Genomic DNA, 23,280 nt, shown 5'->3' on the forward strand with positions numbered 1-23,280 from the left:
TTACTATATAGATACTGTATTTAACAAAACATAATTATTTTGTTTCTCTTCCAATAATTATAGATAACTTTTCCCGAAAAAAGTGTATTTAACCAAAATTTTAATCTGATACTTCCTGATGAAATAAGTATGATCGATTTAACAGAAAATCATCTAATGGACCTGTTTATAATTATTCACATAACTTTTAGTCTTTTCTTTTCTCTCTTTGTCCGCTTTACATCCTACTAATATTATAATTAAGGCGAAAGTTTGTAAGTATGGATGTATGGATGATTGTTACTCTTTCACGTAAAAACTACTGAATGGATTTGAATGAAACTTTACCACAATATAGCTTATTTATCACAATAACACATAGGATAGGTTTTATCCCGGAAATCCCACGGGGACGGGAACTATGCGGGTTTTCCTTTGAAAACGCGAGCGAAGCCGCGGGCGGAAATCTAGTGTTCTATAGTATTATATTATCTGTGAAATGTTGAAATATAAACAAAATTATATTGCATTACAAAATACTTTCAATAAACAGACAAACATGTTTCAATATATGACCTGTATTGTAAAATGTTGGCACTCTACCTATCTGCAGCACAATACAATAACACTATGAAACCTCTAATAGGCCCATTTGGTAGTGCAGTTCCGTTATTAAGATAAACTTTAATTTTTAAAACTTTTAATTGGCAGCGCATTTATCTATATATATATAAAACTCAAAGGTGACTGATATAGTGATCTATCAACGCACAGCCCAAACCACTGGACGTATCGGGCTGAAATTTGGCATGCAGGTAGATGTTAGGACGTAGGCATCCGCTAAGAAAGGATTTCCTGAAATTCTTGCGGGAACGGGGAAAAACGGGGATGCACGTACAAAGTCGTGGGCGGAAGCTAGTTATTTAAATAAAATTATAAAAAAAAATTTATCAAGGTATCATCGGTAACAATACAAAGATTTTACATTATCTTTATGTACTAAGATAATGTAAAATCTTTGTATTGTTACCGATGATACCTTGATAAATGTACAAAGTTTGAATTAAATTAATTGTTCGTTTAAATTGCATCAAAATCGATTTTAAAATAGACGGTTACATATATACTAATACTAGATTTCCGTCCGCGGCTTCGCCCGCGTTTTCAAAGGAAAACCCGCATAGTTCCCGTTTCCGTGGGATTTCTGGGATAAAACCTATCCTATGTGTTAATCCAAGTTACCCTCTATATGTGTGCTAAATTTCATTGTAATCGGTTCAGTAGTTTTTACGTGAAAGAGTAACAAACATCCATACATCCATACATCCTTACAAACTTTCGCCTTTATAATAGTACTAGATTTCCGCCCGCGGCTTCGCCCGCATTTTCAAAGGAAAACCCGCATAGTTCCCGTTCCCGTGGGATTTCCGGGATAAAACCTATCCTATGTGTTAATCCAAGTTACCCTCTATATGTGTGCTAAATTTCATTGTAATCGGTTCAGTAGTTTTTACGTGAAAGAGTAACAAACATCCATACATCCATACATCCATACATCCACACATCCACACATCCATACAAACTTTCGCCTTTATAATGGTATTAAGATTAAGATTGAGATTATAAAGAGGAAATATAGGGAATATCCACTTAATCATTCATTATATTATACTCATAAATATAATTTTAGCTTCTCCGTTTATATCCTGTATATTAGTAATCGCAAGTTCTATTTCTGACGCAATAAAACTGAAATTATTACACCGCTTGTTAAACATGAATTCGTCAACTTGTTTACAAGCTTCGCGAATGTGTTTTGGAATGTTTTTAATTAATTTCCAATGGTATAGTTTTGTGTTGTGTCTAAAATTATACACGTATATCTATCTATACTAATATTATAAAGCTGAAGAGTTTGTTTCTTTGAACGCGCAAATCTCAGAAACTAATGGCCCGATTTGAAAAATTATTTCGATTGTGTTCGATAGCCCATTTATCGAGGAAGGCTATAGGCTATATATCATCACACTAAGTCCAACAGGAGCGGAGCAATGCGGGTGAAACCGCGGAGCACAGCTAGTACAAGATAAACTTGTACGATGCTGTATTATGAATTTATGAAGTAATAATTGCATGCTACAACCAAGTTCCGGCAGAATAAAGTAGTTAATTTGGCTTTTTATCGGTATAATAATAATAATAATTTGGTAGATTTTCTTGGTAGACATCACTATCCCACATGACGACAATCTTGTTAAGGCCGATTCAGATAAACGGCTCAAATATCTGGATCTGGCGCATGAGGTTGTCGAGATGTGGGGCGGTGTCTCTGCCGAGATAATCCCCATAGTTGTGTCCACCAATGGGCTGGTTCCTACCTCCTTAAAACAATATTTAAGGAGGTTGGATTTACCGGTAAAGCCCATGACAGTGGGGATACAGCGGGCAGTCCTGCTGGACAACGCTCGGATAGTCCGTAGGTTCCTCACTCAGTCGCCCTAGACTCCGGCCGTCTGGCCACTCAGCCGGAGTTGTTCACAACACCGCCGCGAGGCGAGATACTTGCCCCCACAAATAATAAAATAATAATAATAAATATTATAGGACATTATTACACAAATCGACCTAGTCCCACAGTAAGCTCAATTAAGGCTTGTGTTGTGGGTACTAGGCGACGATAAATATAATATTTAATAAATACATATATAGATAATAACACCCAGACCCAAGAACAAATAATTGAGTTCATCACACAAATATTTGCCCTGACCGGGGATCGAACCCGGGACCGTCGGCTCAGTAGGCAGTTACTTTACCACTGCGCCAACCGCGTCGTCATAATATTTCACAGTAGACATGAGGTGTAATATTATATTATGTTCATAAAACTAATTTTGTATTTACAATAAAAGTATACATAGGACACTATATTATAGTATAGTACCTAGGTATTTTATTGCATCGTTGTTTTGTTCAACCTAAACACTAACCGTTAATATGGCTAAAACCTCAAAGGAAAACTGGATTCCTGACATCGGATGAAAAATGTAAGTAGGTATACAATATATTGACATTTGTATTAATACTTGAAATGCATTTTTTTTTTCTACTTTCTCACTTCTTTCACAAAAGCGCTTCCAATGTCGAACAAAGTTAAGCTCTATACAATACAAACATTTGCAAGATAATATAAAAGACAAAGATAACAGATATCCAGATTACAGATTAAACATAATATTACTTTATATTTTTACCTCTAAAAATATAAAGTAATACCTAAAATCTAATAAAATATATACTACCTTCCTCTTGAATCACTCTTTATATTAAAAAAAACCGCATCAAAATCCGTTGCGTAGTTTTTAAAGATTTAAGCATACATAGGGACACATCACACAGAGACAGAGAAAGCGACTTTGTTTTATACTATGTAGTGATAATGTTTTATACTATGTAGTGGTAATTTTGCATGATGTGTTTGCCTGTAAGTGTTTGTTACATTTATCATGTTTATTTTTGTGTTTTAAAATTTTTGTATTGAGTAAAATGTAAACAAACGTTGGTAAACCAATAAATAAATAAATAAATAATCACCGTCTATCCTGTGCGCGGTGATATTAAATAAAATAAATAAATAAATAAAATCTTTATTTGAATTCATACATAAGTTTGACATACTGGATTGGGGTTCAGGCCCCCTTACTAGGTGTAACCTGTATTAAGGGGACCTGTTCCTTCCCTAATATTGATCCCAAGTTTGCATGAATTAAAACATAAATTTAAGAAGTTAAGAAAAGCTAATCCAAAGTCCAAAATAAACAGTGTGTGTATTGATGGGTGTATGAATATGAGTTCGGTTGTGCGTGAATGTGTGTGTGTATGTGTGTGTGTGTGTGTGTGTGTGTGAGTGTAAGTGTTTGTGTGTGTGTGTGTGTGCGTGAGTATTTATAATAATGATCTAAATACGTAATATATTTTCAAGACTGTCATAGTCAAAATTTTTAAGCCAGGTTAAAACCGTTTTTTTGAATATATTCCTATTGAGAGCTTTGACTTTATGTTTTTCACTTAACATATTGTAAAATCGAGGGGCAAGTCCCTCGAACGACCTTATTGCAAATTTACTTTTAAAAAAGGGAACAGGGCATCTCTCATAACGTGTATTGCCTTTCTGTAAGGTGGGAACAGTTCCTATGTGATATTTTTGTAACAGACACAAAATATACAACTTACGAACACTAAGCTCAGAGAGTCCTTCTTTATATATTTCAACCGAAGGGTGTCTAAATGGCAGTTTAAGCGCGACTTTAATTAAGCATCTTTGTGCTCTTTCGACTGGAAGGAGGTGTGATTTCGCCATACCTCCCCACGTGCAAATACAGTAACGAAGAACGCTTTCACATAAGGCTTTATATGTTAGTATAAGGATGTCCTTGTTAGCTACTGAGTTAAGGTTTTTAAATATATGTACTAAACGACGAACTTTCGTAGCTAGATAGTTAGCATGAGGTAACCACCTTAGATGGTGATCAATTTGTATACCCAGATATTTGCATTGTTCAACACGTGTTAGGCTTTGGCAATTACAATTACTGTTACTCTCCAGACTCTGTCTATTGCATGGGTATGTATGAATTCTAATATTGAAGTCACTTTTTGGTAGGGTAATTTTGGTTTTGGCAAAACATATCAGATTCGATTTTTTAGTGTTTAGGGATAAAAGGTTGTCCTCTAGCCATTTTGATACAGCGGTTAGACCAGCTTCGGTCGATTTTTTGACTTCGGGCCATGTCTTGTGGTGGAATAGCAACACCGTGTCGTCTGCGAACATCGTAATATCTGCTTGCGGAATAGACAGATTGCAAAGTGGGTTTATGTAAATAAGAAATAAAATTGGAGCAATAGTACTTCCTTGCGGAATGCCATAACCTGAGTTTAACACCTCACCGCTTAATATATCATCAACCTTTACACACTGGGATCTATTAGTCAGATAGCTCTGGAACCAATTTAAAGTTACTCCTCTTACGCCGATATTTTGTAATTTTGTAATGAGAATGCTGGAAGACACCGTGTCAAATGCTTTCTGGAGATCAAGAAATACACCAAGGCATTTCTCACCTCGATCCAAATAGGTGGTGATAAGTTGAGTGAGTCTTAGTGTCGCGTCCTCTGTAGAGACACCCGAACGGAAACCAAACTGAAATTTTGAGATAATGGAATGCTTATCGAGGAAGTTAACTAGTCTCTTTGAAACGATCTTTTCCAGAATCTTGGAGATACATGGAAGCAGAGAGATAGGACGGTAGTTGGATGGTTCACAACTGTTACCAGACTTGAAGATAGGAACTATAACTGATTTTTTTAGCAGATTCGGGAAGACGCCAGTACTAAGGCTGAGATTGCACAAAAAGACTATAGGTTCGACTAAGATGTGTGAAAAACTTTTAAGGATATTTGTTGTTATGCCATCCCATCCAGGAGCGCTATTGGGTTTCAGAGAGTTGACTATAGCGATTACTTCATAGACGTCCGTTGGAGTGAAAGCCATGGAGTGCAGAGGCCCATTGCTACAACCCGCCTTTCTTGTGAGCTCATATTCGGAGCAATTAATAGTATTAATAATCTTATTCGCTAGATTCTGCCCTACATGTGCAAAAAACGTGTTAGTTGTATCAAGTGACTCAATTGGAGAGGGTTTTAGTGAGAGTAAATTATGTGTACTATCTTTGCGTTTGTGAATATTACAGATTTCTTTGATTGTATTCCAAGTCTTTTTTATATTACCTTTATTTGAGATTAATTGAGTTTTATAATATAAGTGTTTTTGTGTTTTTAGAATTTTACCGCAGATGTTTCTATAGCGTAAGTATTTGCCACGCATTTCGGTGTCATTTGGGTTTTTCTTTATCTTCTTGTGCAATACGTCTCTTTTTCTTATTGACCTCAGGATCCCTGGTGTAATCCAGGGCTTTAATATTTGTTTATTTTTTGGGATCTTATTATCTTTAGTGCTCTCTCGAATAGCGTCATTTATACAGGTTAGAAGTATTTTTGTTGCAATGTTAGTATCCGTTAAGTCATAAAATTTAAAATTCAACCAATGTCTTTTTTCAAGTAATACGTCTAGTTTTTGCATGTCTATTTTACAAGTCTTTTTAGGTTGTGTTTTTGTTTGTGACGGTTCATCGATGAAAAGAATAATAGGTTTATGGTCGGTAAGTTCTGGCAATGTAGCAGTATGGCAGGGTTTTGCAGATTTGATCATGAAATGGTCAAGGCAAGCATTATTCCGTGTTGGTTTGTTGATACCTGGAAGGAGACCATGCATTGCCATAAGATTTAAATATTCATTGGTATGGTTACTTAAATTATCATTTATTGTATCTAAGTTAATATCACCGGTGAATACAATATCTTTAGTGTTGATTTGTTGTAATATTAGATCTAGTGACTGTAGATAGGGATAAGGATTAGTGAAGCTAGGGGGTCTATAAGAGCAAATTATACTATAATTATTATTCACGGTGAGCACTAAGCAGTTACCTTCTGCCATGACCGGTTCATGACAAGTACTATTCCATTCACTTCTTACATATGCCACAATGCCGTCATTTTGGTTGAGGCTATTCTTAGAATAAAACATGTTATAATGCGCTAATAACGGTGGAGAGCTCTCTGCGTTTGTCCAGCATTCGGTAAGCACTATAACATCCAATTGTAAGTCCATTGCACTAATGCAAGCTACAAGATTGTCAAAATTACAATTTATGCTTCTTATGTTCGTAGTAAAAATACAGAAACCGCGTCTCGAATGCAAACCAAGTACATATCGACATTCCGAGTAAGTATCAATATTAACACATGTTATTTTAGTACAATTTTCAATGTCGGACGCAATATCATTTATTAGGATGTTGAATGTTTAATTTTATTTAGAAATGTCACTAATAGTCCATTGAATAAAAAGTTCTAGAGTGCGTGAGTTAGTAACGTAAGATGTTTCTTCGGAAACATGTCAAGAGTCCCTAGGTAATAAACATACTAAAACCCCGGGCCACTAGAAGGAGCCCCGGAGTGGGGGGAGGGGGAAAATGGGTCCATTTTTTCATTTTTCGCTTAAATCTCAAAAACGGTACATGTTAGAGAAAAACTTTCAAGGAAAAGTTGAAAGGCCATAAAATTATCTGTAGATAACTTGTAAGTTGTACCTGAATCATTTTTTCCTATATCCTACCGTTTCTGAGTTATACGCAGTAAAACATGATTTTGGCTCAAACAATTTTCACATCAATCGATCAAAAAATATTTCTTTCTTCCAAAAAACTCAAAAGTGCAACTTGTGACCGGTACTGATAGATTGCTCTTAATTAGGTCTATAATTGGTAAAATAAACACATTCCTCCATGGAAGCCTTTAGGAGGAATCGACTGTCAAAATATTATATTATGGTAGTTTGAGTTACTGAACTTGATCTTTTTATTTTTTTCTTCCAAAAAACTCATAAGTGCAACTTGTGACCGGTACAGATAGATTGCTCATAATTGGGTCTATCATTGATAAAAATACCAGATTCCAACACGGAGGCGTTTACGGGGAATTGAATTTTATTAGGGTAGTTACGATACTTGAACTTTTTATTTTTTTTCTCCAAAAAAACTCAAAAGTGCAACTTGTGACCGATACTGATAGATTGCTCTTAATTAGGTCTATAATTAGTAAAATAAACACATTCCTCCATGGAAGCCTTTAGGAGGAATCGATTTTCAAAATACTATATTAGGGTAGTTTGAGTTACTGAACTTGATCTTTTTATTTTTTTCTTCCAAAAAACTCAAAAGTGCAACTTGTGACTGGTACTGTTAGATTGCTCTTAATTAGGTCTATAATTGGTAAAATAAACACATTCCTCCATGGAAGCCTTTAGGAGGAATCGATTGTCAAAATACTATATTAGGGTAGTTTGAGTTACTGAACTTGATCTTTTTATTTTTTTCTTCCAAAAAACTCAAAAGTGCAACTTGTGACCGGTACAGATAGATTGCTCATAATTAGGTCTATCATTGATAAAAATACTAGATTCCACCATCGAGGCCTTTAGGAGGTATTGAATTTTATTAGGGTAGTTACGATACATGAACTTTTTAACTAACTACCCTAATAAAATTCAATTCCCCGTAAACGCCTCCATTGTGGAATCTGGTATTTTTATCAATGATAGACCTAATTATGAGCAATCTATCAGTATCGGTCACAAGTTGCACTTTTGAGTTTTTTTGGAGAAAAAAAATAAAAAGTTCAAGTATCGTAACTATCCTAATAAAATTCAATTGCCCGTAAACGCCTCCGTGTTGGAATCTGGTATTTTTATCAATGATAGACCCAATTATGAGCAATCTATCTGTACCGGTCACAAGTTGCACTTATGAGTTTTTTGGAAGAAAAAAATAAAAAGATCAAGTTCAGTAACTCAAACTACCATAATATAATATTTTGACAGTCGATTCCTCCTAAAGGCTTCTATGGAGGAATGTGTTTATTTTACCAATTATAGACCTAATTAAGAGCAATCTATCAGTACCGGTCACAAGTTGCACTTTTGAGTTTTTTGGAAGAAAGAAATATTTTTTGATCGATTGATGTGGAAATTGTTTGAGCCAAAATCATGTTTTACTGCGTATAACTCAGAAACGGTAGGATATAGGAAAAAATGATTCAGGTGCAACTTGTAGATAATTTTATGGCCTTTCAATTTTTCCTTGAAAGTTTTTCTCTAACATGTACCGTTTTTGAGATTTAAGCGAAAAATGAAAAAATGGACCCATTTCCCCCCTCCCCCCACTCCGGGGCTCCTCCTAGTGGCCCGGGGTTTTAGTATGTTTATTACCTAGGGACTCTTGACATGTTTCCGAAGAAACATCTTACGTTACTAACTCACGCACTCTAGACCCCCCTTGGAGGGACTCATTCAATGGACTATAAGTCATTTGCCCACAAAGAATAGCATGCATTCAAGATATTATTGTCAGAAGCATTTCGGTGAAAAACGAGTCGCGAAGACTGCATATTATTATTTAATTTAGATGATGAAGTGCGGAAATGAAGAAGCGAGACAAAATCTATACTAGAAACGGTATTATTATACTTGAGATTGATAAAATATGATAGCCTCCCGGTATACAAACAAAAACTATACGCCTGGCGTACAGTACGGTGAATACACCACTTGAAAAACATTTGCTCGGGTTTTACGCATAGGCGCAATAAAATGTGTTTTGATGAATTATAGTTGTAATATAGATTGTATTTGTTACAGATGCATAGATTTATTGTAAGTGTGTTTATGAATGTGTTTCTGTAAAGAGTATAGTAATAATTAATGTATTGGAATTTGGATTTAAATATAGTTAAACTAAGCTTATTTATATTTAAAGTAATCATAATAATTGATAACAATCGAGCAACAAGGTACACAAAAACTATTATAAAAAAGTATACTATTAACTATTATAAATATATAGATATTAAAAAAGTTTTTTAGTTTTATTCTCTCGTGTGAGAGCAGATAAAACTTTAGGAATATTAAAAGTTGAATGCCTGCAACGCCGACAAAGGCATGCACTCTGTGTGTAATATATTTTTAATGTATTGCTATAGCCCGGAGCGTGGGAAACTTGTTCTTATATTTTGAAATATTATGTTGGAAATAAAAGTTTTAAATTTTTATACGAAAATTTATATGTTAGAGCTTGGATTTGTAGAGCAGAAATGGTAGAGTATAATGTTACTTCGCGTATAGTATACATGATATTTTTGTAGAACAACTTTCTTAGGTGCGTTGGGAGTAAAATTTCAAGGTCGCGTCATAGCAATACTGACGCGTCATGGAGTCAGGCGACGATTTTGTTATCTTTGAATCTGGTCAAAGAAGTTTACTTCTGACTTGATTCTGACACGTTTGCTCGGCATACACGCTCTTTTTTATCATATTTTCTACCTTTAGATCAGAAATAATATTATGTCTCTGCATTTCAATTTCTCTACCACACCTTTATAAATAGATTTGTTCATTCCTAGCTTCGCCTGTTATATCCTCTTGTTTCATGTGTGTGTATGAATAAACAGGAATATATGATACTTGTGCTTATACGTACACATAAATCATTTGATGACAGATTGATCCTAAAATTCCACGAATTTACATTCAATTCATAAAATCTTTTAAAGAATTACGCGTAAGAAGTATTCAGACTAAGTCCCCTCATTATTTATAACGATTCTCCGGAGTGGGAAGGAGGAGCGAAGATAAAACGACTTCCGTCATTTTGTTCCATGAAAAAGTTAATTCCGAAAAGGTTATATATTTTATAGTCGGAAAATTGCACAGGAAAATTGCGTTTGAAAAGCTGTTTAATTTGACCTTGAAAAACTTTAATGTTAATAGAATGGAGATATACCTACATAGATTTATTTCATTAATAAATGTAATGCTGACATCCTGAAATATATATATATATAGCAAGGACAAGGACTATATTATAGCAAATCAATAATTGGAGAGTCCACTAGACTTCGCATTTGCATCGTCAATCTTATACATAAATTGATTTTTTTTACCACCATTTCAGAAATCAGTAACTACAGTGCAGAACACCCGTGCTCACAAGCAACCTACAGAAAACCTAAAAAGAATTTGATTCTCTTTAAAAGTAATAAAGACTATCCTGCAAGGTCGAACGCACGAACGTTAATTTATGGAGCCAAAATATCATTGACCGATTTTCTTCCAGCCATTATTTATCCAACGTCAATCCAGAGTGACAATAATTTAGCCTTAACGGATCAAATAAAATAGATTCGAGCTTTTCATGGACGATTAATACTTGAATGGCCTGTTTTTGTTATTGAATATGACACACAAATGGAAGGAATGAGGAATAAATACGAAAACAAAATAATACATTTGATTTATGAGCTTTACTAAAACTATATTTAGCTTTCTTACGTGTGTTAATCACAAGTTGAAATTATATATTTTTTTAACGGTACAATTACATTTAACGAACATAGAGCTAGAGCAAGAGTATTCTTTCGTGATCTTTTAGTGTAAACGAAAACTCGTATTAAGTGTTGTTCAGTATTATTGTTATTATTGCATATAGAATACAGAATCTTTTCGAACGCACTAAGAATGCTCTACGCCTATTTACAGTAAAAGAATTTGACATAGTGGGGTTAAAATGAGCATTCTCTCGTTGGATTAACATGCTGTGTTATTATTGTATTGTTATTATTATATGTGTTAACCACTGTTAACATTATAATAACATGTATAACCACAAATAATAATGAAACCTAGCCTTCTATTGAGGAGTACTGTCAATAAATGACACACAATCATGACATTATAATGACGGACTTATTTATTTTGATAAGCGCTATTTTGAAAACATTTTGTAATATTGTTTTTTTCTTGAGATTTATATCAATTGGCCGTAATTAGGAAGAGGTAAGTTATATGCAGATAATCATGTATGTAATAGACTAATATAATATACAAAAATATATACAAGTAAATTCATATAGGGATTAAAAATATCTCATTTATAGTATATCTTCTCCTTAAAGATTTAACTGATAAATATATGAATATAGCCTTAAAAATAGTTTATTATACTCAATTTTAAATATACCTCGTCTTTGCACGGGTGTTATTAAGCATATTAAATACATTACTCTTGAATCTCTATCAAAAAAAACAGCCCACTTCAAAATTCGCTACTTAGTTTTAAATATCTAAGCTTTGATGTAAGCTTACAGAGGGTCAGAAAGCGAGAATCGATTTTATTTTACATTATGTGGCAAAGATATCTGTCCATTACCTAAATAAATCTGTTTTCTCTGGCACTCTTTATTGTTCCCAGACTAATCAGTGATGATGAACGTTCTCCGGTCGATGTTTGGGGTTTGCAGCAGTTCCGCTGAGAAGGGGGAAGTCCATGACATGATCAAGAAGATCTTCGGAAGCGAACTTGTCATGAAAGATAATACAGATAGGAATAATCAGTAAGACTGACTAATTCCTTCTAATTACTAAGTATCTTCATAATAAGTTTCGATGGTAACGAGTAAAGACCTATTCAAACTACAGCGGTATCCTCTACCGCCATGGGTAGCGGTATCCCGATGGGCACGCGATTAAATCTCTTACGTGATATATTATAGAGTCTCTAATCGCGTACCGAACCGAGTACGGTATCGACCAGCTGATACCGCTGAAGTTTGAAGCTAATGATTCTGAATACAAATGCTGTATTTAATAAACAATATCTACGAACTAGAAAGGTTCGGCAAGATGTTTGATTGATAATGGATAGATTGTTCGATAGCAAACTTATAAACTTTATTGGATATTTCGTAAAGAAAAGACGTGGCATGAAGCTTATTTCAAATACTATAGTTTCAAGTATTTATATCTGAATTTGGTTGCAGGCGATCGAAATACGTGAGCCACATTCGTGAAAATCTCCCAAAAATGCTGGACGCCAAAATATTAAGCCCTAAATCGAAATCATTGAAAAAAGTTCCCCAAACAATAGCAGAGGTACTAATTATAATACCTATCATATTTTTCTTAATAATAGTTTCGTTTTATGTGATTTTTGAAATTACATGGATATAGTAAATCAGGCCTATAAACTTATAAAGAATAATAACATGTTACTAATAAACATGCTAACTTTAAAAAATAGAATTGATTTCGAAAGAAATTTTTCAGAACGCTGAATCAGCTGACGATAGACATGGTCGCATTGGTCCAAAAATAGTCGTGTTTGACGCATCGACAGGTAAGCTAAATTTCAATTTTTAGTACTTATACTTTCTTAAGTAATTACTCAATTATATGATTCGTACTAGACACATAACTTGAGTTTAGTGCCTACTTGATATGAAGCACAAAGTCATCAAATAGTTTAAATCGTTACTTTTTGTTCAATTAACTCGAGCAACAAAAGTATCAGACAGACAAAAGAATAAGGTCATTAAATATTTAATATGGGTATCAAAATATAAACGGGCTAGCTAATAATAACTTAAAAAATTATGTTGAGTCGTTCTAAACCTATTATTTGGGTTATTATTATTTGGGTCACATTTTGACGGGGGATCTAAAAGACGATTCAGATATTGAAAGAGAGCGCAGGGCCCTTGCAGTCCGGAGCAACATGCTGGCGCGAAGATTTGCCAGGTGCACTACTGACGTTAAAAAATTGTTATTTAAAACATATTCCATGTGCATGTATACGTGTCAATTGTGGTGTAACTTCACAAATAAAGCGATTTCTTCATTGAGAGTGCAGTATAATAACGCATACAGACTCTTTATGAAACTGCCCAGGTTCTGTAGTGCATCTGGCATGTTTTTGGAGACGAGGGTCCCGGATTTCATGGCCATAATGAGATCTCGTATTGCAAATTTTTGGGAGAGAATGAGACGCTCCAGTAATAGTATTCTGGTGGCTGTCTCTAACTTTTATGACAATCCTTTACTTCTGTACTGGTGCAAAGTTCATTCATCATATTATGCTAGGGATAAACCTATAAAGCCGGGAAAAAACTATAAATGATGCTCTAATTGTCTTTAATTTTTTTGTATTTTATTTTGATTGTAATTTGTAACTTGCATATGGGAAGGGACATTTCCTGAAATAAAACAATTTTATTTATTTTTATTTATTTATATTCCGGAGTAAGAGACTTAATTATAATCTTGTTTTTTAATAGATAAAACATAGACGTAGCATTTAAACTAAAAATCTTAAATTTAATAGTAAGTCTGTAGTTAAATCAACTCTTTATTCAACTTAAGGAACTGGTAGACTGGTCCTTGTTGGAGACGAAAGGGTCAGCGTTCAGGGCTTGTCCAGTTTTGCGACAATTAAGGCAACAGCATGCGTCTTCGCTGGCAAATGGATGTATGAAGTTCAGTTGGGAACGAAGGGAATTATGCAAGTGAGAAACTAGAAGATAGAACTTATTTTGAGATTCTGATAACAATGCAGGGAAATTATTTTGCTTCAGGAAACAATGTAGTTACAGTTAAAAGATCTTAAAATAACTTAAAACTACGCCCCATATTAAGCGAATCCTACATCCGTTATCTCTATTAGCGCTCAAGGTTCAAATTCAAATTCAATTTACAAATGTCTGTCTGTCTCTTCTTTGCGCCATATCCACAGAATTTGATGAAACTTGATTTTTGTACAGGGGTAGCTTAAGACCTGAGAAAGGACATAAGGTTTTATCCCGGAAATCCCACGGGAACGGGAACTATGCGGGTTTTTCTTTTACTACGCGGCTGAAAGCTATAGTTTTATTATAAACTTTTTAAATTCATATCGTCCATTGTAGATCGGTTGGTGCACATCAGCCTGCACGTTTTCCATGGACACAGGAGTGGGGGATACGGCAAATTCGTACGGCTTCGATGGAGGCAGGATCAGGAAGTGGAATGTCGCCACATCGCCGTATGGGCAAGCTTGGCTGCCTGGTGACGTCATTGCGTCCTGTATAGATATGGATAAAGGGACTTTGGAGTATTTCAGGTAGCATTAGTATTAAAAAATTAAAAATAGGTGGTTAACAATTTAGGTGTTGTTTTTAAGCTATTGCATAGCTTCTATCGCGGGCCTTGAGCGCGGGGACCGATTCCAGAAATCCCGTAAAGAAAAAACCTCACGCTCCCCACTCCGACGGACACGGAGGTGTGGCTTGAAGGCATAGCATGCAATAGCTTTACCGCGGCAGTCCCCGAGTGCCACACGTCTTTTTATAAAGAGTCATAATGTTTCGTTTTGTAAGCAGGGATCTATTTATTATTTTAAGGTTGATTTCTCCAGATGTTAACATACTTGAATGTTTTGTATATATTGAAAAAAGCTCACTATAACACAATACAATGAAAGAAAGAGAGAGTATTAAGAAATGCTAATTAAAAAGCCAAATCAAATGTTTAGTGTATTTACTATTATATTTAAATGTCACCAAGTTGTATTTCTGTTTCTGAGGCACGTCAATTGAAAAATCAGTGATAATATATTAGCTGATTAAATTCCCCCAGTTAAAAATATTTCATACCACTGCCAACATTATAAAAAGAGGTGTGGCACTCGGGGACTGCCGCGGTAAAGCTATTGCATGCTATGCCTTCAAGCCACACCTCCGTGCCCGTCGGAGTGGGGAACGTGAGGTTTTTTCGTTACGGAATTTCTCGATTCGGTCCTTGCGCTCAAGGCCCGCGATAGAAGCTATGCAATAGCTTAATAAAAAAGAAGAATTATTTAAATATAGTAATTAAGAAATTATACGCTCTGCTATGTTTTTATCATATAAATTCAGGAATGGAGTGTCGCTCGGCGTCGCGTTTGACAAAGTGACTCATGGCTCCGGACTCGCTTACTTTCCCGCTGTTTCTCTAGCTATGCAAGAACATTTATATGCCAACTTTGGGCATGTGCCGTTTGTGTAAGTACATAACATATGTAGTAGGTAAGATAATAATAATTAGTATGATTGTGGCAAACAATCTTAAATTGTAGTTCATAAGAAAAAAAAATGTTGTGTGGTTTTATGAAACCACGGTAAAAGTGAAACTGTTCGAACGGTTCCGAACACTGCTTTGTGTAGCGCATGTCGCGTGTCGGTCGGCTGCCGAGTAGGTATACCTACTCGGCAGCCGCGATACACGCGACATGCGCTACACAGACCAAAAAGTTTGAGACGATGTAATAAAAGTTTCACTTTAATAAACATCATTACAATTATTATTTTTGTAAATTATTACTTTGGTAATAAGTAAATAATTAATTCGATTGTTTAGTCGAGTTCATCAATTTCATCAAATAGTTCCGCTCAAGCTTGTACGAACTTACAAAAACGCATCCTAAGGCTCGTATTTCATATGTACATCGACTTCAAATAAGACCACGGGCAAAAGCTTATATTTTTAAAGGTTATGTAGGTATTTTATTTTAGTACATACTGCCAAAAATGTTCTTTATAGAGTAATGAACGTATGTACATCAAATATATTTATAATATTCGTAAAGCTTATCTGTTTTCCAAACAGATTTCCAATAGACGGCTACGCGCCGCTCCAAGCCGCTCCAACCCGCGACTGTGTACGAGCATCGCTTCTATTCAAATCTGTGGACGCCATTTTGGATGAATTAACGAGATTATCGGATCTGTCGCCGCCGGTTATTGCGAAGAGTAGCAAGGTATTGAGCGCATTTTATTTTTAACCAGCCTCTTAAACAAAATAAACACAGCACGCATTTTATTCCTTATTTCATGGGCCAATCTTCACAATTGGCAGCGTTGGGCGAATCACGATAGTATAGAGGCACTAAATGTCTATGATGGGCCGTCATTGTAGATGATTCTCATAGTCATCTTCGTCGTAATTGCGACAAACATCAACGATCATTTGTTTGGCCAAATGAAGAAAAATGGTATTTCTAAAACTAAGGCAATTCTTTTTTATTTGGTTTGAAATAAATTTATATTTAATAGCGACGTATATGTTTGGTTAGATGATAGATGAGTTTTTAGCTAAACAAGTCAAGAATTAAGTTATTCTTCATTTTTTGATGAAAACAATACATCGTAGCTTTTACCATGTACTAAATGCAGTTAATACAATAATTGTTATCAGTATAAAAATTATTGCATTAATTTTAGTTATTACCTTCAAAATAATAATAATGGAAGCTTTCGTCTATCTGCAAAATGAAACGTCACCAATATTTCACGGTTCAATTTTCTCTACCGGCAAGTTAGGAATCCATCTTTTGCACCTGGCTTTCGATTGCACTCAATCTTGAGAAACTAAAGTTATGAGTTTGTCTTTAGGTATAAGATATATTAGAATGTACTAGCTATTACCTGCGACTTTGGACGCGTGGTCAAAAGAAATACATGGCAGGGAGTTATTTGAACGCGGTAAAAATTGCCTCTACTATCACCAGAGATAAAAATCGTACCATCAAATCACTCAGTTGCGGCGTGAAAAGACAAACAAACAAACACAAATTTCATATTCATGATTTAAAGTAAGGATGTATAATGTCGCATTTATAATCATCTGAATATAATTATCATTTTTAGGTGAAATCGGAATCCTCTAAAATCGAAGTAGCACTTCGTATTCACAGCACAGACTCGGTCTACTCTCCACGCGCATCTCCACATAATATGCAAGACGCACAGGCGCAGGATATGAAGAAAATGTCTAGAAAAGTAATTATTATAGTCATAACTATGAAATTATAGAGTCCAATGTAATCTAAGAGAATATAAAATAAAATTAGTTCAGTAAAATAAAACTTTTTAAAGTCGAATGCGAGTCATTTAAATTAGATAATGTTGGAAGCTATTGCTTATCTAATTTGAGTAAAGTACCTACTACTTTATTTATTGACGTGACAACGTCTTAAATTAGGTTGCGACTGGGAGTCACTTATGAAAAAGTGTAACGCTCGGTAACGTTACGATGAGTCACCGAACGAGAGAGAGGCCCGCCGAATGCCTTGCGTCTCTCTCCCACTCAACTATGATCGAGAAAAAGACGTTGTCACGTAAAATCTTCGCCCGTAAAACCGACTTTACAGGCAACCATTTTTTGTGTATATATTTGTTTGCAAAATTAATTATTAGCATGTAAATATAATACAAAATTGGATAGTCTCGCGGACACATCTGTAAATAACAACATTACATTTACCAAGTCGTCCGATCGATGCGATAAAGCTCTTTAAACTATCTCAAATAAATCGAAATTGCATAATTTAATCATAGTATTATTCCCCTTCTCTATTATTTTGTTCTGAGTTCATTTTTAAACTTCATTGTGTTTGTAAAGAAGTCGAAAGCAAAAATAACAAAACCTATATCAATTTGTATTATAATATTTAAAAGAGCATCTTTTCAGGCCTTCCTCATGTCTTTAGCTCGTCTCGTCATCATAGAACTTGGTGGAGTTCTCAAAATATCGTATGTGGTGGTGTCAGAATTACTGCCCAGATTTCGAGTCGCTTTGGGCTTGCCTTCTAAAGGTTTGATAGCGGAACAACACGCTATTGAGTTTTATACGAAAGCAAAGGAACAAAATTTTGTAAGTTTTAATCAACAAGGAAAACTTAACAAGTTGTATAATGAATAATAATAACTTATGTGCAAGTAGTGAAATGTTAGCAATTTCCATTTATTTAGTTAGTTTGAAAAACAAAAAAATGCAGTTTAAGAAATTCATGTCGACATCTTTGATTTATTGAGGGACAATATGCCTTCAACACAATTAATATTCAATTAAAGCTTAAAAATTTCTAGATATGTGATAATCATGAGACCGAATCTTCTTAATTAAATGCAGTTCCATCAAGAAGTAACAATACAAAGTATAAATTCGTAATATTACTCTATTTAATATGGCAAATCTTCTGTACCAATAAAATCCTTTAAACAGACCAACCAAACATTAATCACTACATAGTATAAAACAAAGTCGGTTTCTCTGTCCCTATTTCCCTATGTCCCTTTGTATGCTTAAATCTTTAAAACTACGCAACGGATTTTGATGCAGTTTTTTTTAATAGATAGAGTGATTCAAGAGGAAGGTTTTACTATATAATTTTATAGGTTTTAGACAAAGCGGGCGAAGCCGCGGGCGGCAAGCTAGTCATACTTATAATCTGTTAAATTTCAGTCTGGTCTATCGGTAAAGTTCCTTGCCCAGCCACAACCCAGACTGTGTGGTCTGCTCGAATTGTTATGGACATTTCTGGATGAAGCAGCGTTGTGTGATATTTTGGAACACTGCGTGGTTCGCGAATGTTTGATGTTCGATCTGGTGTCGCCGGTGCGTGCGTACTGTGTTCAAATTATAGATGACAAACAATAAATTTGTATGTTAATGATCTGTATAAAAATGCCTTAGCTGATTGCTGAGCTTAGGATTTTGTCGTTCGTTACGGGGAAAGCGTAATACGTTTAGCGATATATATATCAATTGCAGTAGGTATTTTCAATTTATGTTTTATTACAATAGTGTCAATCAATCAAAAAGTAACAATAAGAAAATAGAGCATACTTTGTGAACTGAAACATTTTCAGAGTATTAAGATTTTTACATACATTATTACATACTAGCGGTTCGCCCCGGCCTCGCCCGTGGTAGGTACATATTTCGCAATAAAAGCTAGCCTATGTCCATTCTCGGGTATCAAAATATCTCCATACCAAATTTCATGCAAATTGGTTCAGTAGTTTAGGCGTGATTGAGTAACAGACAGACAGACAGAGTTACTTTCGCATTTATAATATTAGTATGGATTGCGTATAATATAAATAATATAAAATCTATGATTTGGTACTTGGTAGTTAGAGACAAATAGCAGCTTTTTACGAAATTAATTAAAAGAGATTTAATCTACCAGTACTAAGCTGTTTAATTTTTCGTAAATTTGTTTATTACAGAATTCCAAAATGTCACAGTACTACAAAATCGCACGTGGCGTGCCCCAATTTATATGTAAATCATATTTCAGGATATGAACTTTAGCAAACAAATTGAAGGTATCTACGTGCTCTGCGGACTAATGCAGCACAGAGAGACGCGGCATCATCTCGTCAAATATGTATTTTTCAATAAAATAACGTCAGTATACTTCTGGAATACTAATAAGTATCTTTTCTACTCTTTTGCACGCCTCATAAGCGAAGCGTTGAGGTGGGTACTATTTTAATTGTAAGATCTGAAAGGATTGTATGTAATGGGTTTTTTAAAGTTTGGTTATTCGACTTTTCGAAGATCTAGGCAGAAGGGAAAAAAATCATTTTAAGAGCGGAAGAAGTTGTTAGTAAATAATACATACTTACAATGAATTAGTCTTAATGGATAAGTTCTTATACGTTTAAATATGATGATATTAAAGTGAGTGTCCTCGTTATTTTTTCTTATATAACAAAGAATACAAATTGTCTACAACAGTTTTACTTATTTCTCTAAAGATAATACGATACATGTTTTACTCTACCTTCATTCACATCTTGGCCTAAACTATACCTACATTTACTAACTTTCCGCCCGCGGCCTCACCCGCTTTGTCTAAAACCTAATAAATTATATACTAAAACGTTCGTCTTGAAACACTATTATTTTATTAAAAAAACCGCATGAAAATCCGTTGCGTAGTTTTAAAGATTTAAGCATACATAGAGTCAGAGAAAGTGACTTTGTTTTATACTATGTAGTAGTACTTATTTGCTATTTTATTACTATTTTATTCATTAAATCTATATTGTTATTAGATTCGATAACTTCATGAATGTGAAATGCCCGGATGATAGTGTCCTAAAGACGGTCGTTCGGAAACCTTGGTGGCAGAGACCGACGCCGGTTCAAGGAGAGACTGATCCTAGGATAGCTGGTTAATATATTTTATTTTAAACATCTTCAATGTCACGAAATGTTCAATAACGTAGTATCTGTTATTTTTGAAGTACAACTTCAATGAATTTTTATTTTTGAAACAACTGTCTAAATCACTTTTAATGCCATAATTATTTAATTATTAATATGATCTTCTTTTAACTTTATGTAATATTATTTAGGTGCCTATTAATGGTTGTGTATTTATGATTTGCAGAAATGACAGAAAAGGGTATGATTGGAGGCACGAGTATGTCAGGTAATATAATATATTCCATGTAATAATATTGAATACATCCTGTATCTATAAACTAACTATAAAAGCGTAGATTAATGTGAAGTAAGATTATTTTGTGTAATAAGAGACTATCTTTACTTTTCCTAATATTTTTAGATAAATTTAAGAAACAAACAAAGGATGATTCTCAACTAGAGGCCCAATATAGAGAAGATTGTGATAAAATAACACAAGCAATTGCTCCTCTCGAACGTGTACAGGTAAATTAAAAACTTAGTTACTTATGAAAAGTTTTTTTTTTATTTAGACAAGAAAACATTACTGTCAGTTCGTACGTTGTTGTTATCCTTCGTTAGGAGTTCCAAATTATTTACGATATTCAAGGTCGGTCGGTCGTATGATCAGTTATGGTCAAAGACTTTAAACCAAAACGAATCGGATAAATTTTGCTTTTCAATGTAAAAAGGATGAAGGAAGCGGCTCTATCTTCTACATATTTCTGCTTATATCGGAACAATAGACATCTATATAATATACCTACATACATAGCTAATTTAATCAGTGACTACTGTGATATGTAACAGTAATATATCTAAATTCACGTGTATTTCTCAAGAGCTGCTCAATTCTGTGGAATGTCAGTTTCACGCGTGAGCTGCGAAATTATTGTTACGCACAATAAAACTTTAATTTTGTAAATTGAACCGCTGGGAGATAAAACGTGACGTACCATGTATAATGTAGGGTTTAAACATGTAGTGGAAGGAATGTTGAAATAATTAGAATAAAGTCTAGATACGATTTTTCGCCTCTGCGAATGTTCATGGGCGGTGGTAGCACTTACCATCAGGCAAGGACTATGACAAAGACTATGATAAAACATATTATGTATTTAGATGGCGCTTATTATGGTCTGTAATAAAAAAAAAACATTTCAAATAGAGCTTACAAAGTTTTAAAGTTTGTAGGTTTAAAATTTCGCGTCATGAAAGATGAAATAACCTGATACTCAACAAGACGAATTGATTTTGTTATCTTTTTTAATTCTTATAAATATGATTACAAAGTAAATAATGTTTCATTGAATGGAACAAATAATTTATAGTTCTGCGTTTTTTTATACACTTTACTGTGGTCTTAGAAAAAAAAAATTGTTTTCTACAGTTGGAATTTCTGTTAATGCTTCTGGACAACACTGATGGCACGAACATGGTCCCATCTACCAGAAAGATCTTTTTGGAAAAGTTTAGAAGATACATCATGGATAACTGCATATTGGATATGGTATTACTTTTATGCAATAAACTTATTCAAACCTATTCACTCTTGCTTTAATACCAAAAATTCTGAAAGCGCAAACTTCGTCGTTTTTCCTTTTACAAATAAATAAAGTTAATTTCCTTGAGAATTTATAATGTCAAAATTAACCTATTTTCATAAACATAAAGAAATTAGCAGAATAGATTAGGAATATAGACTGGAATTTCTAAATAAAAAGCGTCCAGGAACATTTATTTCAGCGTTTGTTCAACGTGTCCCGGAATTCGCCCGCCATTTCGTGGTGTTGCCACGCTCGACTGCTCACAGCGGTGTTACAGTTGTGGCATGAAAATCCACTTGGAAACTCGTATGTTTTCTATTAAATTATATCTTATTCTACATTATCTCTTAATGTATATTTTACTGTAAACAAGTAGTCACAATTGTGTATTAGAATGACTTAAAAAAACTGTAAAAGCAGTGTAACATTCATTCAAATTGACACCTTATTTCATAACTGTAATGGTCAAAGTCTATTGAATATTATTGTAATTCATTAGTAAACTCTACCTAATAGACGCGTGGGCAGAGTTTTGCTTCGGACAATTTTGAGTGTGAATGTGAGGATAGTAGTTTATCCAATTGCAAAAGTCAAGTTAACACAATTTTGAAATTTATATAAAAAAACTAGCTGCTCCGCGCGGTTTCACCCCCGTGGCTCCACTCCTGTTGGTCGTAGCGTGATGATATATATCCTATAACCTTCCTCGATAAATGGGCTATATAACACCGAAAGAATTTTCCAAATCGGACCAGTAGTTTCCGAGATTAGCGCGTTCAAACAAACAAACAAACTCTTCAGCTTTATAATATTAGTATAGATAATTTGTTTGCAGTATTGTGTCGAAAATTTAATTCATCTCAAAGTATTAAAGAATGGTCCCGCATTTAAGCTTTGCATCACAACAGTGTTATCTCCATTTATTCATGTGTTTATCACAGAAAACCTAAATAAATGTGAATATATTTCGCTTGTTTAATGTTTTTCTGTGGTTTTAACTTTGATATATAAACTTAAATATGATAATAAATGTAGCCCGACTTATTATATTATTTATGATTGGAAATAAATTCGGTTTAATAGTTTAAAATTCGACTCTATTCTATACTAAATCTAATAGAAAGTGTCAAGATTTATAAATTTAACCTTATTTTAAATCTTTTAACATATAAAATACAAACAAACGAGTAACTATCGATTTCTTTACCGATTCTTCTCGGAAGAAGCAACATCCCGAATGTGGCAGTTTCA

The 23,280-nt window shown here is 34.2% G+C and overlaps 1 protein-coding gene across 2 annotated transcripts in view; it reads left to right on the forward strand.

Annotated features, from left to right (window-relative positions):
- The first annotated feature begins 11,914 nt into the window (after positions 1–11,914).
- Positions 11,915–23,280, forward strand: part of LOC149477444 (E3 ubiquitin-protein ligase RNF123-like) — a 30,611-nt gene continuing 19,245 nt past the window's right edge. Inside the window, exons 1-16 of one of the 2 annotated variants that reach the window (XM_089710701.1) lie at positions 11,915–12,045; positions 12,472–12,583; positions 12,758–12,827; positions 13,850–13,992; positions 14,392–14,585; positions 15,379–15,504; positions 16,109–16,259; positions 17,149–17,280; positions 17,972–18,154; positions 18,746–18,898; positions 19,587–19,696; positions 20,350–20,468; positions 20,688–20,749; positions 20,864–20,968; positions 21,873–21,992; positions 22,214–22,335. In XM_089710701.1, the coding sequence (XP_089566827.1) occupies positions 11,915–12,045; positions 12,472–12,583; positions 12,758–12,827; positions 13,850–13,992; positions 14,392–14,585; positions 15,379–15,504; positions 16,109–16,259; positions 17,149–17,280; positions 17,972–18,154; positions 18,746–18,898; positions 19,587–19,696; positions 20,350–20,468; positions 20,688–20,749; positions 20,864–20,968; positions 21,873–21,992; positions 22,214–22,335 (2,033 nt within the window). The remainder of the gene's footprint in view (positions 12,046–12,471; positions 12,584–12,757; positions 12,828–13,849; positions 13,993–14,391; positions 14,586–15,378; positions 15,505–16,108; positions 16,260–17,148; positions 17,281–17,971; positions 18,155–18,745; positions 18,899–19,586; positions 19,697–20,349; positions 20,469–20,687; positions 20,750–20,863; positions 20,969–21,872; positions 21,993–22,213; positions 22,336–23,280) is intronic. The other variant, XM_089710702.1, reaches the window with a different exon arrangement.

Source organism: Colias philodice, chromosome 25 (genome assembly GCF_061535455.1).
Source record: "Colias philodice isolate Cphi_HAF_F1 chromosome 25, ilColPhil1 Martin Lab GWU primary, whole genome shotgun sequence".
NCBI classification, from domain to species: domain Eukaryota; kingdom Metazoa; phylum Arthropoda; class Insecta; order Lepidoptera; family Pieridae; genus Colias; species Colias philodice.